This window comes from Neofelis nebulosa, chromosome 5 (assembly GCF_028018385.1).
Source record: "Neofelis nebulosa isolate mNeoNeb1 chromosome 5, mNeoNeb1.pri, whole genome shotgun sequence".
In the NCBI taxonomy this organism is placed as follows: domain Eukaryota; kingdom Metazoa; phylum Chordata; class Mammalia; order Carnivora; family Felidae; genus Neofelis; species Neofelis nebulosa.
In genome coordinates this window covers 49,421,372-49,437,946 of record NC_080786.1, presented here as the reverse complement: position 1 = coordinate 49,437,946, position 16,575 = coordinate 49,421,372, and the positions used below count along the sequence as shown (strand labels likewise).

The 16,575-nt window shown below is 41.1% G+C and overlaps 1 protein-coding gene across 5 annotated transcripts in view; it reads right to left on the bottom strand.

Moving 5' to 3' along the window:
* MME (membrane metalloendopeptidase) overlaps positions 1–11,629 on the bottom strand; it is a 99,090-nt gene extending 87,461 nt beyond the window's left edge. Inside the window, exons 1-3 of one of the 5 annotated variants that reach the window (XM_058730279.1) lie at positions 11,517–11,629; positions 6,431–6,597; positions 5,665–5,700 (exon numbers count right to left, since the gene is read on the bottom strand). In XM_058730279.1, coding sequence (XP_058586262.1) covers positions 5,665–5,700; positions 6,431–6,587 — 193 coding nt within the window. In that variant the 5' untranslated portion in view covers positions 6,588–6,597; positions 11,517–11,629. The other 4 variants (XM_058730281.1, XM_058730282.1, XM_058730283.1 and 1 more) reach the window with 4 other exon arrangements.
* Between the last annotated feature and the right edge of the window lie 4,946 nt (positions 11,630–16,575).

The following is a 16,575-nucleotide window of genomic DNA, read 5'->3' as shown; positions in this document are numbered from 1 at the left end:
GTTAACTATTATTACTTTATTATCGTCTCTTTCTATTCTATTCTATTCTATTCTATTCTATTCTATTCTATCCTATTCTATTCTATTCTAATTCTCCTATATTCTATTATTATACTCCCCTGTAAATCTATTTAATATTCCTTCCCCATACTCTATATCACACACCTCCATTTAGTAATAAAGCAGCAGCTTGGTGGGAAACGCTTGTGCATGTATGTATGTGCATATTTTAATTCCTTACCAATAGTCTGAAAATAAAGGAATGATGGAGGGTGTATTAGAAGTTCCGTCTCACTGCTATAACAAATTACCACAAACTTAATGGCTTAAAGCAGCACAAATTTCCTGTCATACAGTCCCAAGAAGGGTTGCCAGCACTGTACTCTGTCTGGATGCTGTAAAGAGAACCGTTCCTTTCCCCTCCCAGCTTCTCGAGGCAGCACACATTTCTTGGCTTGGGGCTGTATCATTCCAACCTCTGCTTTCTGCACTGCTTTGGTCATATCCCTTTCTCTGATTCTACCCTTCTGCTCCCTTCCCCTTATAAGCATGCTTATGATTACATAAATCCATCCAAATAATTCAGGATAATCTCCCCATTTCAAGATTCTTAAGTTAAATTTGCAAAGTCCTTCCCCCCCACCACCATATAAGGTAATATATTCTCAGGATCCAGGGATAGGAAGTGGATATCTTTAGGGAGGCATTATTCCACCTACCACAATGGGAAAAGCACTGGATGATCTCTTGAGATCATTCAAGCCAGTGGTACCTAATTGGAGGTGGCTCTGATGTCCCAAGGGGACAATGGCAGTATCTGGAGACATTTTTTGGTTGTTACAAGTTGGGAAGGGAATGGTACTAGACATCTAGTGGGTAAGAGGTCAGGGATGTTGCTAAACATCTTATAATGCACAGGACGGCCTCCTCACCCTGACAAAGAATTATCCAGGCCAAAATGGCAACAGTGATGAAGCTGAGAAACCATGATTTAAAGCATGTGATTCCTTGAAATCTTCCGAGCTACTGAGGTTACAATACAATGGAAACCAGTTTCAGGATTTAGATGTATATGGAGAAGTTTGAGAAATCACAAGCAAGGTCTATAACTCCATGTTTTGACAATCTTATATAGTAAATAAGAGATGAATAACATTACTCATGCTTTAATAGTAGGGTTTTGAACACTACCTTAACTTGTTATTTGTTAAGTAGTGTTTCTTTTATTTTAGGTTGGTATAATCTTTCATACTGGTGCATTTCATATACATGTAAATTATCTTTAAGTATGTATTATAAACATAATTTATGTATGTTATAAATATTAAAACTCATAGATTCTCAGATTTAAAGTACCTAACACCAAACAGATTTCAAGATGATCTACATTTTTGCCTTCGTATGACCTGATATCAATCCCTTGACTTGAAAGGATCAGAGAAGTACACTTGCTATGACATCCTCATCTATCAAGAGAAAGACATGTTAGAACCAACTTTTACGTAAAGTAAGCACCTTGGCTCTCAATACCTACTTTTCCAATTCTTATAAATCTCTGTGCTCAGGGTTGAATTCTCCCAGTCTTTGTATGTATCTATTTTAATGCTTATTTATTTATTTTGAGAGAAACAGAGATTTCAAGCAGGGGGAGGGGTAGAGAGAGAGAGGGAGAGAGAGAATCCCAAGAAGGCTCCATGTTATCAACACAGATCCCGACGCTGGACTCAAGGTCATGAACCATGAGATCATGATCTAAGCCAAAATCAAGAGTCAGACATTTAACCGACTGAGCCACCCAGGAGCCCCTCTCCCAGTCATTTTTTTAAAAATTTTTTCAATGTTTATTTATTTTTGAGAGAGAGAGAGAGAGAGACACAGAGTGTGAGTGGGGGAGGAGCAGAGAGAGAGACACACACAGAATCTAAAGCAGGCTACACGCTCTGAGCTGTCAGAACAAAGCCTGACACGGGGCTCAAACCCATGAACCGTGAGATCATGACCTGAACTGAAGTTGGACGTTTAACCAACTGAGTCACCCAGGCACTCCTCTCCTAGTCTTTTTAAAGCAATCTAGAAATTGTTGGTAGGAGACCTTATATTCTTTTCAACATGTTTTTTTTCCCCATGTTTCTTTTCCTTTCCATTCACTGCTCATTCATTTTTCTTTAATACTTTTTTCTGCCTAAGAATTCCCCTAGAATTTTGTTAATTTGCAGCAACTTTTTTTAAGTTTATTTATTTTGAGACAGACAAAGACTGCGAGTGGGGGAGGGGTAGAGAAAGAGAGAGAATCTCAAGCAGGCTCCGTGCTGTCAGCACAGAACCCACATGGGGCTCCAGCTCACGAAACCGTGAGCCGAAATCAAGAGTCAGATGCTTAACCAACTGAGCCACCCAGGTGCCCCAATTTGAGCTGCTAAAAACAGTAGTTGTATCTTTTATGGCAGAAAAGGTTGACTAACAAGCAGGGAACTGTGGGTGTGTAAGTGGGCACGAGTGTGAATACTGTACCCATAAGGGTGAGTTTCATCTTCATTTTTCCCCCCAGGAAGAACAGTAACTAGCAATATGAAAGTATTTTAACAGCTTGTAAACAAACACAGCCAAATAAAGAAGATCACAGTTATTCAGCAACTTTGTTTACCACTGACACTATTTCCATTGTATATATTTCCCTGCCAAGGTACAATTCTATAAGGTGTTTTACATTTGGTATGGTTTCTAAGCTACAATGAAAGGATACATGTTAAATATGTCTTAATGAATTGAGATTTCCCAAACACCACTTTAAGAAAAAAAAAAGCCAAAGTCCACTCCCTAAGCAGTAAATCACACCTAAGATTCCAGATTCCAGATATCACATTGCTAATTGGGGGTAGGTACCACTAGATGAGCCTGCCCAGCCTCTCTATGTGTGCCTAGTTAAAAAATTCCATTTCTTCATGGTACCCAGGTAGCTCAGCCAGTTAAGCATCTGACTTCAGCTCAGGTCATGATCTCGCGGTTCATGGGTTTGAGCCCCATGTCAGGCTCTATGCTGACAGCTCAGAGCCTGGAGCCTGCTTTGGATTCTGTGTCTCCCTCTCTCTGCCCCTCTCCCACTCGAGTCTATCTGTCTCTCAAAAACGAACATTAAAACATTTTTTTTTAATTCCATTTCTTTGTATTAAATTAAAATTAAAGAGAAAGAGAATGAGAGACTAAGTGTGAAAGAGAACCTAGAGATTAAGAGACTTAGAAGACATGTCAAGTGTATTAAGGACAGAGAAACTTGGAGACAATTAGAGGTCAATATATAAGTGGGAGTTTCTCAAAACAAGATAAGAATGAGCATATAATAAAAGAAAAGTGGGGGATGAGCAAATGATAACTTTGACAACTTGGGCACATACCAACTCTGGCACAGTGCCCCTGGACATCTCCCAGCCAAGGGATCTGTGCAGCCATTTTCTGGGAAATAAAGAAACTTCTTTTGTTTCTGGAAAGCCCTTGGGTGGGCAAGTGACTGTTAGTATGTTGAGCAACCAGTGGCTAATGTCCCAATCAGGCCTCCCTCCAGTCACCCACATCATATCTCAGGTGTCCTGTCAGTGCACATGAGATCCAGAGCAACTACAGCAATAAAAACATCAAAAAGTAATATACAGGGCGCCTGGGTGGCGCAGTCGGTTAAGCATCCGACTTCAGCCAGGTCACGATCTCGCGGTCCGTGAGTTCGAGCCCCGTGTCGGGCTCTGGGCTGATGGCTCGGAGCCTGGAGCCTGTTTCCGATTCTGTGTCTCCCTCTCTCTCTGCCTCTCCCCCGTTCATGCTATGTCTCTCTCTGTCCCAAAAATAAATAAAAAACGTTGAAAAAAAAAATTAAAAAAAAAAAAAAACAAAACAAAACAAAAACAAAAACAAAAAGTAATATACAGAAGAGCAAAGGGCAAACATTCAGAACATTAAACTATCACCTAAAATCCCAAGATATTTTCTCATCATTATTTTGCAAAGGTCAATGCATAACAAAAACCCAGATAAAACCATCTAATAGGAAATGGTTCAAAATCATTTGGGACAGGTTATTTCCTAGAAGACATGTGAACATTAGAAAAGAGGTCTAGAGTCTCCTGACAAAGGAGACAGGAGGTAAATAGTGTTCATATCCCAGGCTGTTGCACCCAGCTACCACCTTCTTCTTGTCAAATGCTCTCCTCTTTTTCACCACTCTCTAATTGATGTGACAGCTTATAACTCCACACACTTCCTCGGTTCCCTTCTCTGACTTTTCTTTTCCTTGTACTCTAACTCTTGATGTCCTCTTAAGTTCAGCCCTTGTAGCTCATCTCCTTTTAAGAACCCAAATACCCCACAAGGCTTCACCTATTGCTCCTGGACAGATCCCAAATGACCCACACGAGAGATCTTCCTACATTCCATCTCTACCTTCTTGCCGTCTATACCCACTTGTGCATAACCCCTGGCTTAGACCCAACCTGTCCAAATCCATATTAATCACATCTCTCCCTTAAACAAATTTACCTCCAAACCTCTCTATTTCTGTGCACATGGTTACCATTTTCCTGAGTCCCGTAGATTTTAAAACTTGGGATCAGATCATTTTCTTTTTTTCTTTTTTTAAAGTTTATTTATTTATTTACAGGGCACGGGAGGGGCAGAGAGAGAGAGAATCCCAAGTTGGCTCCGTACCATCAGTGCAGAGCTGATGTGGGGCTCAAACTTACAAACCGTGAGATCATGACCCAAGCCAAAACCAAGAGTCGGACGCTTACCTGACTGAGCCACCCAGGTGCCCCAAAACTTGGCATTATTTTCAGATCATTCATATTCTTCATTTAGCAATACTGTTACACTGAGTCATCGAATTCTCCATTCATGTGGTCACAGGGCTCTCTCATACCACTCTAAGCTGCTCCTCAAGGCACCCCTCCATTACAGCAGCAGTCCCTACCTGCCCACCCTCTCTGGCTCATCACTTTTCACTGAACCTACCCAACCCCGCACTCCCAGAATCAAATTTCGGCTTTGCCTTACTGAATGATCTGTCCTGGAAAATATCCGTTTCTCCTTCATTACAACATCAAAGCTAACACATACATTTCCAAAGCTCTCCATCACGTGGCCCTATCTATCAAGCCTATATATTCACTGTTTCTCAACAACATGATTGATTCCTATTCTCTGTCCTTACTTGGAATTCCCTCTTTTATACCTGTACTTCTAACCCTTAGCCCATATCAAGGCCCCTCCCAAATCTCTCTTCTCCAACTGGCTTTACGGACCACACAACACTCCCTTCTTAGTTCATGCCCCTCTGATCACCTGCATAGAGAAGTCAACATGATGATATGATGCTCTCGCCATTTCAGTGTGTTGTCTTTCTCCAACTACCTGGCAAACTCCAGGAAGCTAGAGATACAGTCCTCTATCACCCTTACCACACAATCCAGAGCTGGAAAGAGCAAATTCTTTTTTAGAATAAACTAGCTAATCAATCTAGTACTTAAGTACTTTTGGATTTTCCTTGACTATAAATAAATGATCTATAATAAATGAAAGTATACACGAAGGAAATATAGAGATATTTGTCTATTAGCATTTGATTTTTAAATGTTAATACGTTACTTGCAAAACTATTCCATTTGAAAACCATCTTCTTACCTGATTTTATGCAGTCTGACGACTTGCAAATGCCATCTAGAAAAAGAAGGGAATATGCATAAATATCTGCAATGCGGGTTTGTAATTTCTCCCTATATTCTGTTCTTTTAAAAACTGCCAATTAAATAATAAATTCCTTAAAGCAAGAACTAAAACCTGAGTATTGTATGTCATTGCCAATAGTTAGAAAGAACATAGAGAAATAAAATAGGTAAATCCTAAATTTAAAGACTTTATTATGAAAAAAACCAATTTATTGTATCATCGCTACTCACTAAGCCCTAGATCTACTAAATTGAAATAATCAGTTGTTTTAGTACGGTAATCTTTTTTTTCCCCCTATTAAGGAACCAATCTTTTCTAATCCTTATTGTGAAAACTGCTAAGACTCAAATTAGACCTCTTAGATTCCTGTGAAGCCCTTTAGAATTTCAATGACACAACAAATTTCACTAATTGAAGCTGGCCACAAAATGGTGTATACTTTAATCAAATAAAATTATACACTAGAATCCTTATAAAATAAGCATGAGTGCACTAAATATACTTGGCAATTAATAACTTAGCTCAAACATAAAAGACATTGTATTTTAGTCAGAGTTAACTGTTTCGACATATTGATGTTACATTTTATGACGAAATCTTTATACCACCATCCTTAAGTATCTCTCTCCATAACACATTCGCTTGGTAGACAAAAAAGGTGTAAGATGAAGATTTCACTCTCTTGTGCATTTTTGTGTGCACAGGTGTGGGAGTCACTCACCATCATAGGTTGCATAGAGTGCGATCATCGTCACGGCGATGATGGTAAGGAGCAGGACAAGGACGGAGAGACTGATCTCCAGTGAGGTCCATCGTTGTTTCTTTGGCCTTGGAGTGTTGATATCAGTTATATCCATCTGACTTTCTGATTTGCCCATCACCTAAAATCTGGAAAAAAAAATTTTTGTTAAGTCTTTAAATACTACCAACAACAAACTAATATATAGACAAAAAGAAGAGAAAATGTATGTACAACTTTCCAAATGCTAATGTGGCTAGATAAAAGTAAATGACTAACTCACTTTAAGTAAGAAATCAAGTTCTGCTGTTGTTGAAAGTCAGAATTTTGATTCTGAAAACAGAGTATAGAGCCAATGAATTTGACATGACCAGTCACAATTTTTTTTTAAATAACAGTAAAGATCCAAACAAAATTAGACAAGAAGACTTAGCTAAATACTCACATAAGATTCCTATGGCAGTTCATAAGCAAATAATTGCTGTACCATCATAAAGCAAAGTTTTAAACTCACCCTTCTGAACTTTGGACAACGTCAAAGGTGAATTTTATATCTTGCTCCAATGGTTTCCTTCATAAGCATGGAAATCAATGACTAATACTTTGAGGTTTTGACTAAGCAGTAATTTGAAACATGAATACAGATAAAAACAAAAAGGAACAAACACTTGTGATAGCTTATTTTTAGTCTTTTTTTTTAATGTTTTATTTATTTTTGAGACAGACAGGGACAGAGCATGAGCAGGGGAGAGGCAGAGAGAGAGGGAGACACGGAATCTGAAGCAGGCTGTCAGCACAGCTCAGAGCCTGACGCGGGGCTCGAACTCACGAACTGCGAGATCATGACCTGAACCGCAGTCGGACGCTTAACCGACTGAGCCACCCAGGCACCCCTTATTTTTAGTCTTAAAAACAACTTTTATTTTTACAAGCTCAAAATTACAGCTACTGCTGATGTGGGTATCTATTAACTGGTTAGACAACATTCTGATGGTCACTCAGTGAACCAAAAGTCAGTGGTTTACACCCAGAGATAGCTGTTAATCACTGTTTCTTCGTGCGACTGAAGAAGAAAAAAATATATGCATTAAAAAACTCTCCTTGCAGGTCAGGGTAGCAATTGTTAAGATACTTACTTAACTTATATTTAAATTAATATTAATACTTCTAATAATAGCTGACATTTATTGAGTGCTTCCCATGTGTCAGTCACTAGTTCTTAGTGCTTTACCTGTGCGGATTATTTTAATCTTTGTAAGGTGGGTATTAATATTCCAATTCTATACTTTAGGAAACCGAGGCACATAAAACTCAGGGAACTTTCCCCACTACAAAACTAGTAAATGTTTTTTACAGAGAACACATTTGGTCACTGTTTGAAATAAAAATATATCATATCATCACACAATAAAAGCTATTTTAGATCTTATTGCAGAAGTTTTTGGAAGGGGGAGGGAAGTTAAGGGGATGAAAGCCTAAATATTAAATTTCATTAGGTTTCTTTTAGAGCCCTCGTGGTTCTTTATTGACCATCCACCAAAGCTCCAACTTCAATTTTTCTGCATGACTGTAGAAAAGGGCATCATAAACTAACAGATTAGCTGTTTATAACTTTATACAAATTAAGCATATAACTTAGTTCCTAGATGAAGTGACTCCTCAGAAATACTCTTAAAGATCTTTGTTGAACACCCACAATTTGCCTGATGGTATGTTTTGTGGAAACTGAGGCACAGGATAAAGTAGAAAATGGATTCTACATTTGAAGTGTGGACTGGGAGATCCCACTGATAGCTAGGAATTTAATCTCCCCAGTGAGTTATTAATAAGTGAACCACAGCTGGACTTTAGAGTTCTGGATACAAAGTCTTAAGCACGCTGTCCTCTTGATTACAGGAGGCTATAACCAAGGACAGACTATCAAATAAAAATATTTTATTAGACCATGAAAACTGTGTCTGCTCAATAAAAGTGGGATGTAATGTACCTGAATGTTAAAATGTCTTACTTAATGGTTATGTAACTCATGTTGGTTTAGTCTCACAGACCCTGGGGTTATGATATGGAATTGCATTGATCGTGGCCCTTGGAGTTTTAATATGGATGGTGATTGGGGAAAGAAAAGATGGGACCAAATTTAATACTTGGACACCATTCAGAGAGGTAAACAATAAAAAGAATAATTTTCCCAGTTTCCCCAGAAGAATTCAAGAGTGGCGTAAACAGCATCTGAATATTAATCACATTTGCCTTTCATGAGCATTTGTCTTCCTGCTCTAATATTTCAGAAGACAATCTAGCCAAGTTGCCCTGAAATAATACGATCCACTTCTCATTAAAAAAAAATTTTTTTTAACATTTATTTATTATTGAGAGACCGAGAGACAGGGAGCATGAGCAGGGGAGGAGCAGAGAGAGGGGGAGACACAAAATCTGAAATAAGCTCCAGGCACTGAGCTGTCAGCACAGAGCCCAACATGGGGCTCGAACCCACAAACTTTGAGATCATGACCTGAGCCGAAGTCGGTCGCCCAACCAACTGAGCCACCCAGGCACCCTGATCCACTTCTCATTTTAGTTCTCTCTGAGAAACAACAATCAGTTTCTGTAGTAAAACTTAGGGCCAGGAACCAGGGTAGCCACAGGGTTAAATTAAAGGTGCTCTTTGGCTCCACCAGGCTTCCAACTTCAGAAAACTGGTAGGCAGGCATGTCTTTCTCCCATCTAGGTTACTTTTCCCTCACTTCTTCTCCTTACCCTTGAGACTGGGGTACAGAGGCAGCTGGGCTTTTGATGGTTCTGCACCTAAGACTGCAGAAATTGTTACAGGGAAATAAAGGCAGTGACTACAGCTGTTAGCCCTTTTACCTGCATCAAAAGAATATCATCTTTGAATCACCTGCAAACCCTCCATCTGCCCCTCTTGTAAACACGCTTTTTTTTTTTTTTTTTTTTTGTCTTTTGCTCCTAAGTAGCAATTTTGAACAGCACTGAGGAAAGGAGAAATGATACAAGTTTAACTTCCTGGTTAACTTTGCCATTCATTTCCAGACACTTCTGGTGGATTCACTATGTTCCTATAAGAAAACAGGAGCCAGAATCTTGAACACCAAGATGAATCACCAACCCCCTAGATACGGAATATTCAAGTCAACAACACCCAACCCCATTTTAGAGAAGGGAGGGAAGAGGGCAAAAGGATACAAAAAAATTATAAAGTTGATACTTATAGTTCCATATAAAGCAGGATATGCCCCCCACCCCAAAATACCTACATGTTTAAAACAGTACATCTCAATTGGAGATACGGTCAGAAAGTTTCAACCAAAAAGGAGACACTTCCAGAGGAGAGAACAGAGAATTAGGAGATCTAACCCAACAAGAAATCTGCCAACTTCAGCTAAATAACATTACCAAAAGAATGATTATTTTGCTTAAGTAGAAACAGCATTCCAAAGCAATATAAAGCAGCAATTCTTACACCAGTTGAGAATAGAGTCAAATCAACCTACAGGATAACTGCTTTGTTAAAGGGAAGTCTATAAACCAAAGCGATTTTCATCTTCACAGCACTTTCCCACATTAGCATTTCTGCAAGTCCCTGAGGGTACACTATTAAAACAATCTTGTGTTATGGAAACTGAGGCACAGGAAGCAGGAGAGACAGGTTGCATATTTAGGCTGTAGCTGCGGAGGCTGAAGAGACAGGTCAAGAGAGAAACCATCTCCTTTTTTCCCAGGACATTACTGCATAGGTGTTCCCGGGGTCTGGACACGAAGTAACAACCACATCACTCCCATATGCTGTGCAGCTATTCAACAGAAGTCACAGCAGCGAGTTCAAGAAAGTACCGGACAAATTTTTGTAAGTGCTGGGGCCCAGAAATAATGCAAGAGTGAAGACTCTGCAAGCCTCCAAAGCCGGCCTGCCGACTGGCAGCTCCCCAATGCTGACACTGCACGTCAGGTACTACTTTCCAGTTTAATAAAATTACCATTTGCATCACCTATGGGGGAGGAACAGACTCAATCAAGTGGCTAAAGAGGAACGTTTGGTTGCAATTACCCTTATTTTCGAATAATACAAATACACTGAGGCCAATGAGGTAAGAAAACTTTCACCTACCCAGGAACTCCCCCCTGCTCCCGCCAACCAACCCTCTGTGATTTAAGCACGCTATCAGCATAAATTATATAATAGCAAGCTAAGGTTAAGGCAAGATGAAGAGCTAGGGCAATGAAAGGATCTTCAGGTTAGGAAAAGTAAAAACAGAAAAGTGAGTTACAAATGAGAAAATCCGATAGAAACCAAAATGAAAACAAACCTTGCTTAAAAAAAAAAAAAATCCGTGTCTGTACAGCGGAATGGCAAATTCCCAGCCCCCATATCAGACCCCCTGCAATTTGGTAGCGCTGATCCCGGCAACCAAACATAACTCCCCGAGGCAGAGGCTGCAGGGAGCTGTGGAAATGAACCCGAAGACTCGACCCCACATCACTCGCAGACCCCTCCTCCAGGTCACCCTCTTCGCCCCCTTCCCTCACTCTTCGAGTCCCAGATGCGGCACCTTCCCAGGGCACGCCTCCCTCGCCCACGGCCGCGGGGTCCCGGGCGCTCAATTGCGCCGGAGCCGAGCCGCTGCCCCTGCTCCGTGCGCCTCCCGGGCGGCCGCTGCCCTCGGTCGGCTGTGCCCACCCCGTGCCCGTCCCACCGGCTCCCACCGCCCGTGCTCTCGCGCCCTTCGGACCCTTCTCCCCAGCTCCCAGGTGCGGGCTCGCTCTCCCAGGACTCACCAGTGGGATTCGGGAGAAGTTGGAGGCTGCTGAGCAGACACATCCCGACCAATGAGCGCGCGGGGCCGGGCGTGGGGAGCCCCGCCGAGCGCCGGTCGGTCCGTGCGTCCGCCCCAGCGCGCCCCGAGCGGCGCGGGCTCCGGGCGGCGGGCGGCGGGCGGCGGCTGCGCCGAGCGAGGCCGGACTCGGGGGAGGTTCCGGCCCCGCGGCGGCCCGGGCCGGAGGAGCGAGGGGGAACCGGGCATCCCTCGGACCCGCACCCGGAGGGACTCACCGTGGCCTCTCAGCGGATCCCGCGCCGGGAGTTGGGCGGCTGCTCCCGCCTGCGCGCGGTCAAGCTTCGCCACTTGCACATCTCCGCGCCCCGCGCGTCTCGGCGCTCTCACCCCCCCCTCCCGTCCCCCCCGCCACAGGACGAGCGAGAGGAGCAGTTCCCTGGGTGACCTGAAGGTTTCCGCTAGGTCTCCCGAACCCTGTCACATCGTGTGTGGGGGCCGGGTGTGCGTGCGTGCGAGAAAGCCCCCCCACCTCACCCTTCCCAAAAGGGCTTTGCCAAACATTCTTGGAATTGCTTAGCGTCGGGGCTTTCAAGAAAACAATGCATCGCCTCTTCGAGAATGTGTAGTGCTGATGAAGGTTCTGTTGCTCTCCCTGGTCAACCTGAGACCAAAATGATTCTCTTCTCACATTCTTCTTTCGCTCTCCTTCTCCTCCCTCCATCCCAGCTTCCTTCCTTTCCTATTTGTTTTGTTCTGTCCCTTCCCTTTTTTGTTTCCTTTCTTTCTTGACCCCTCTCCCTTTTCCTTCTTCCCGTCTTTATCCTCCTCTCTCCTCTTTCTTCTCTTCCTTTCTTTTTCTTGGTCAGACCAAAATGATGTCAAGAGCTATATTCTGTATTGAAACTCCCCACTCCCACCTCCTGACTCTTGGGAATCTAGTGATGTGTATATCCAAAGGCTTGGGGACCGGGAGCGAGAGAGTCACAGAAAAATAAGCGAAGGTGTGTCTGCTCTGCCTTCTAAAATTGGCTATAATGTGTCTGGACCCTTCTCGTTTTCATGGAGCCAGGTAGCAGCACAGCATTCTCATGTAAGACATGCGATTCCCCCCCTCAAGGAAGTTTAAAAAAAATACTTTTTGCACAAAGGCGATTTCTTTATAAAAGCTACCTACAGCAGCTCTAAGTGTCAAGGAGCTTAGAAGAACTAGACCTCCCATATTGGTGTGGTTTGGGGGTTTTGGGGTTTTGTTTTGCTTACATGATTTTTAGTTCAATTATTCAATGCCATAGCTTCAACAGTGTCCTTTTCCTTTTTCAAATCATGTCTCATTGCAAACACAGACACACACACACACCCTGAGGAAGTCATACTGAAATACAGGTGACTTTTCCTGAACTTGCAATTACCTGTTTTTGACATCAAGTAACTGACAGATTTTACATTCTTTACGTGGTAGACCTGAAAGGCAAGGAGAAATAGTAATACCTGCTAGTGAAATAGTAAGTGGGATACAACGTAGAGACATTTTTTAAGAAGTTAAAATAATTATTAAATAACTAGATTAATATACATCAATCTAATATATAGGCTTCAAAAGAATTCTGTCCATAACTCTATGCTTTACTCTTGTCTGGTTCACGTGTTACACACCACTTAATCCTCATGACAACCCTAAAATATGGATGTAATTGCCCCATAAATGAGCATAAGGAGCTTGGCCAAGTTAAAACTACTGGGAACTGTTTCAACTGGAATATGAACCCAGTTCATTTTTTTTAGGATCTGATTTTTAAGTAATCTCTGCACCCAATGTGGGGATTGGGGATTGAACTTACAAACCCCAAGATCAGTTCTACCAACTGAGCCAGCCAGGAGCCCCTGAGTCTAGTTCATTTTTGATTCAAATGCTGAGTTACAGTTCTCCTCATTTTACAGAAAGGACTGAAGCATAGGTACATGATTTACTAAAATTCATTGTGTGAGAAATCTTGTTCTTCTAACACTCTAGTGCTTAATTTTTATTACTTTTCAGCTAAATTACCAAAATGTTATTTCAACCTTACATAATCAACAATGAACTACAAGCAGTTAGAAAAGTCTTTTTTTTTTTTTCCCCCATGTAGCCAGGCCTCAGTTTCTTCACAGGGAGCCCCATGTATTAAAAATGTAATATGTTTCTTCTGATTAACATAATAATGAATATTGGGGGGGTGCCTGGCCAGAATAATCCCCAAATTTGCATACCAACAGAAAATGCAACTTAAATTCATGCCTGATCTTAACATTTCCATTTAAACTTTTCAAGCTACATTTTGTTTTCCAATTTGCACAAAAATTTTAAACAGAAAAAGGTTCTTTTTGGAAGGTAATAGAAAACCTTCGCAGTTCAGGAATATCTAATTACCAGTAGAAAATAAGACAATCTGGTTTGTGTATAGTGCCTCTAAACTTATAGCTGGAAGTTAAAAATAAAGGTAATTCATTTAAATTCTTTTAAAAATCAAAGATTTGTTAATGAGAACTTTTCGGACTATTCAGTGATAAGCATATATCATAGTTTTAGTTCTGTCTTGTTGCAAGAGGAAAACATTGCAGGAAGCCAATTCAAAGATCCACTCTTAGTGGTAGGGGTATTTTAGAGGGGAAGAAAAATGAAAAGAGAATATACAGAAAAAGAAAAAAGGTAAAGTTGTTTTTAGACTGTCTTTCAGCTGATAGTCAAGAAGGTGTGTTTCCCACAAGTCTTAATCTCATTAAAGTTTACCAAAATGTAAGGGTTTCATCAGGAATGCTAAATCTCTTCCTAGAAGGAGGTTAAACAAGTTTAAGAAGATTTCTCCTTTAAAGGATCTAATAAAGAAAGAGTCCCCAGGTTAGGAAACTCAGAAAACCTGAGACTTATAGAGGTTGTACAAGGTCATGCAATTTAGTTGGTTATAGAGATGGACCAGAAAGTAGTCCTCCTGGCTACCATGCATAAGTTATAAACAGTGGAATGATGCATTGGTTCCGACAAGTTACAGGGTAGATCCTTAAAAGCTGTCCCTGTACACAACACTTACAAACGCTTGATACAGTATTTTTTAAAGGCCCTTTAAATGCACCACTGAGCCAGCAAGAAAGTGAAGGAAACGCCAAGATTAAAGTCATGAATTCAGAAAGTCTTCTAAGTGTTAAAGATGGTGCTGTCCTGGGGTGGCTACCCGTCTGCAGCCTCACCAAACCTACGGTTGCATTTGTAACAGGACTTGTAAGTGCCAGGGACTTCTTAGACAGCAAGGGGAAAAGTCAAGTCAGAGATTTCTACCTAAAACTGAGGCCACTGAAAAGAAACATCTGCAGTGCAAAGGTGAACTAGAAAAAGAAAAAAACAAAACTCAAACCCCATTCACATTCCCCCCCTTCCCTCCCTACCCCAAACCTAAATATGTTTGCTTTTTTCAGCCTTGACTCTGGCAGGTAAATTTACACCAAAAAGCTACTGGTGAATCATAATCAGATGGACAGTAGGGCTAGCTAGGATGTAAACGAATTCTGTGGCCTGAAAATTCCCAAGTTAAAAGTTTGTAGTAAAGTGGTTCCAGCTAGACTATACCAAACAAAAATTGAAAGAATTATTATCACTTAGCTCTCACTAAAGGAACTTACTGAGAATACATGTATAAAACAAAATATACTGAAGTAGGAAAGCTGAAAGGACTCCATTTTATTTATTTATTTATTTTCAAATTTTTATTTTATTTTTTTTTTAAATACAATTTTTATTGTCAAGTTAGCTAACATACAGTGTATATAGTATGCTCTTGATTTCAGGAGTAGATTCCCATGATTCCTCGCTTACCATTTTAGAAAGGCTCCATCTTTACTGTTTTTTTGCTAGGCTCCATTTATTCATATTCCATATTTACCTCTGAATAAGCCAAAGAAGCTATGCTCCCACTTCAAGGAGGAAAAAGAAAGTTAATTGTTCTCTGAATTTTGTCCTAGGCCTCAAACACCTGATAACGCCTAAGAAGAACCAGATCCCAAATATGTTCCAGAACATTAGCTTCAAACAAACCTCAGCTGATATTGGCATCAATACCCCTACCTTCAGTAATTCATGGAATAACACCTATTGTTCACCTGACACTCACCTCTGATTGGACCCAACCATAGATTCCTGAAGATATACATCCCCTACACCCTTGTCCAAGATAAACCCCAAGCCCCAAGCAATGATGAGACTCATTCTCCTTTTCTTTGGGGGTCGCCCAGTTATTCTGTCTACTATTCTCTGTCACTCGCCCTATTCAATAAACTCTGTTTTCATTTTCTCCAGCTTGCATTTGATTTGTATCCTGCATGAAGCCAAGGACCCTCTTGACTGGGTTCTTGGACTCAGCCTGCCTGCATCAATACTAGATAGATAAGTTATTTAAAGGAGTGATAAGCAAAGAATATAGTAACAATGTAAGAAAATCTAAGTAAACATTGACTTAAAAAAAATGTTTGGGTATACAGATGGCCAATAGACACATGAAAAGGTGTTCAGCATCACTCATCATCAGGAAAATGCAAATCAAAACTACAATGGGATATCATCTCACACCGATCAGAATGGCTAAAATCAGCAACACAAGAAATGATAGGTGTTGGCAAGGATGTGGAGAAAAGGTTGGAACACTTATGCACTGTTGGTGGGAATGCAAACTGGTTCAGCTACTCTGGAAAGTAGTATGGAGTTTACTCAAAAAGTTAAAAATAGGGGCACCTGGGTGGCTCAGTCGGTTAAGCGTCCTACTCTTGATCTCCGCTCAGGTCATGATCTCTCAGTTCATGGGATCAAGCCTTACATTGAGCTCTGTCCTGACAGTGTGGAGCCTGCTTAGGATTCTCTCTCTCCCTCTCTCTTTGCCCCTCCCTGTCTCAAAATAGGTAAATAAGTTGTTTTTTTTTTTTAAAGCTAAAAGTAGAACTACTCTATAATCCAGCAATTGCACTACTAGGTATTTACCCAAAAACTACAAAAATACTAATTCAAAGGGATACATGCATCCCAGTGTTTTTTTTTAAATTTTTTTTTAATGTTTATTTATTTGTGAAGGAGAGAGAGACAGAGTGTGAATGGGGGAGGGGCAAAGAGAGAGGGAGACACAGAATCCGAAGCAGGCTCCAGGCTCTGAGCTGTCAGCACAGAGCCTGATGCAGGGCTTGAACTCACAAACTGTGAGATCATGACCTGAGCCAAAGTTGGACACTCAACCAACTGAGCCACCCAGGCACCCCCATGCATCCCAAAGTTTATAGCAGCATTATCTACAATAGACAAACTATGGAAAAAGCCCAAAA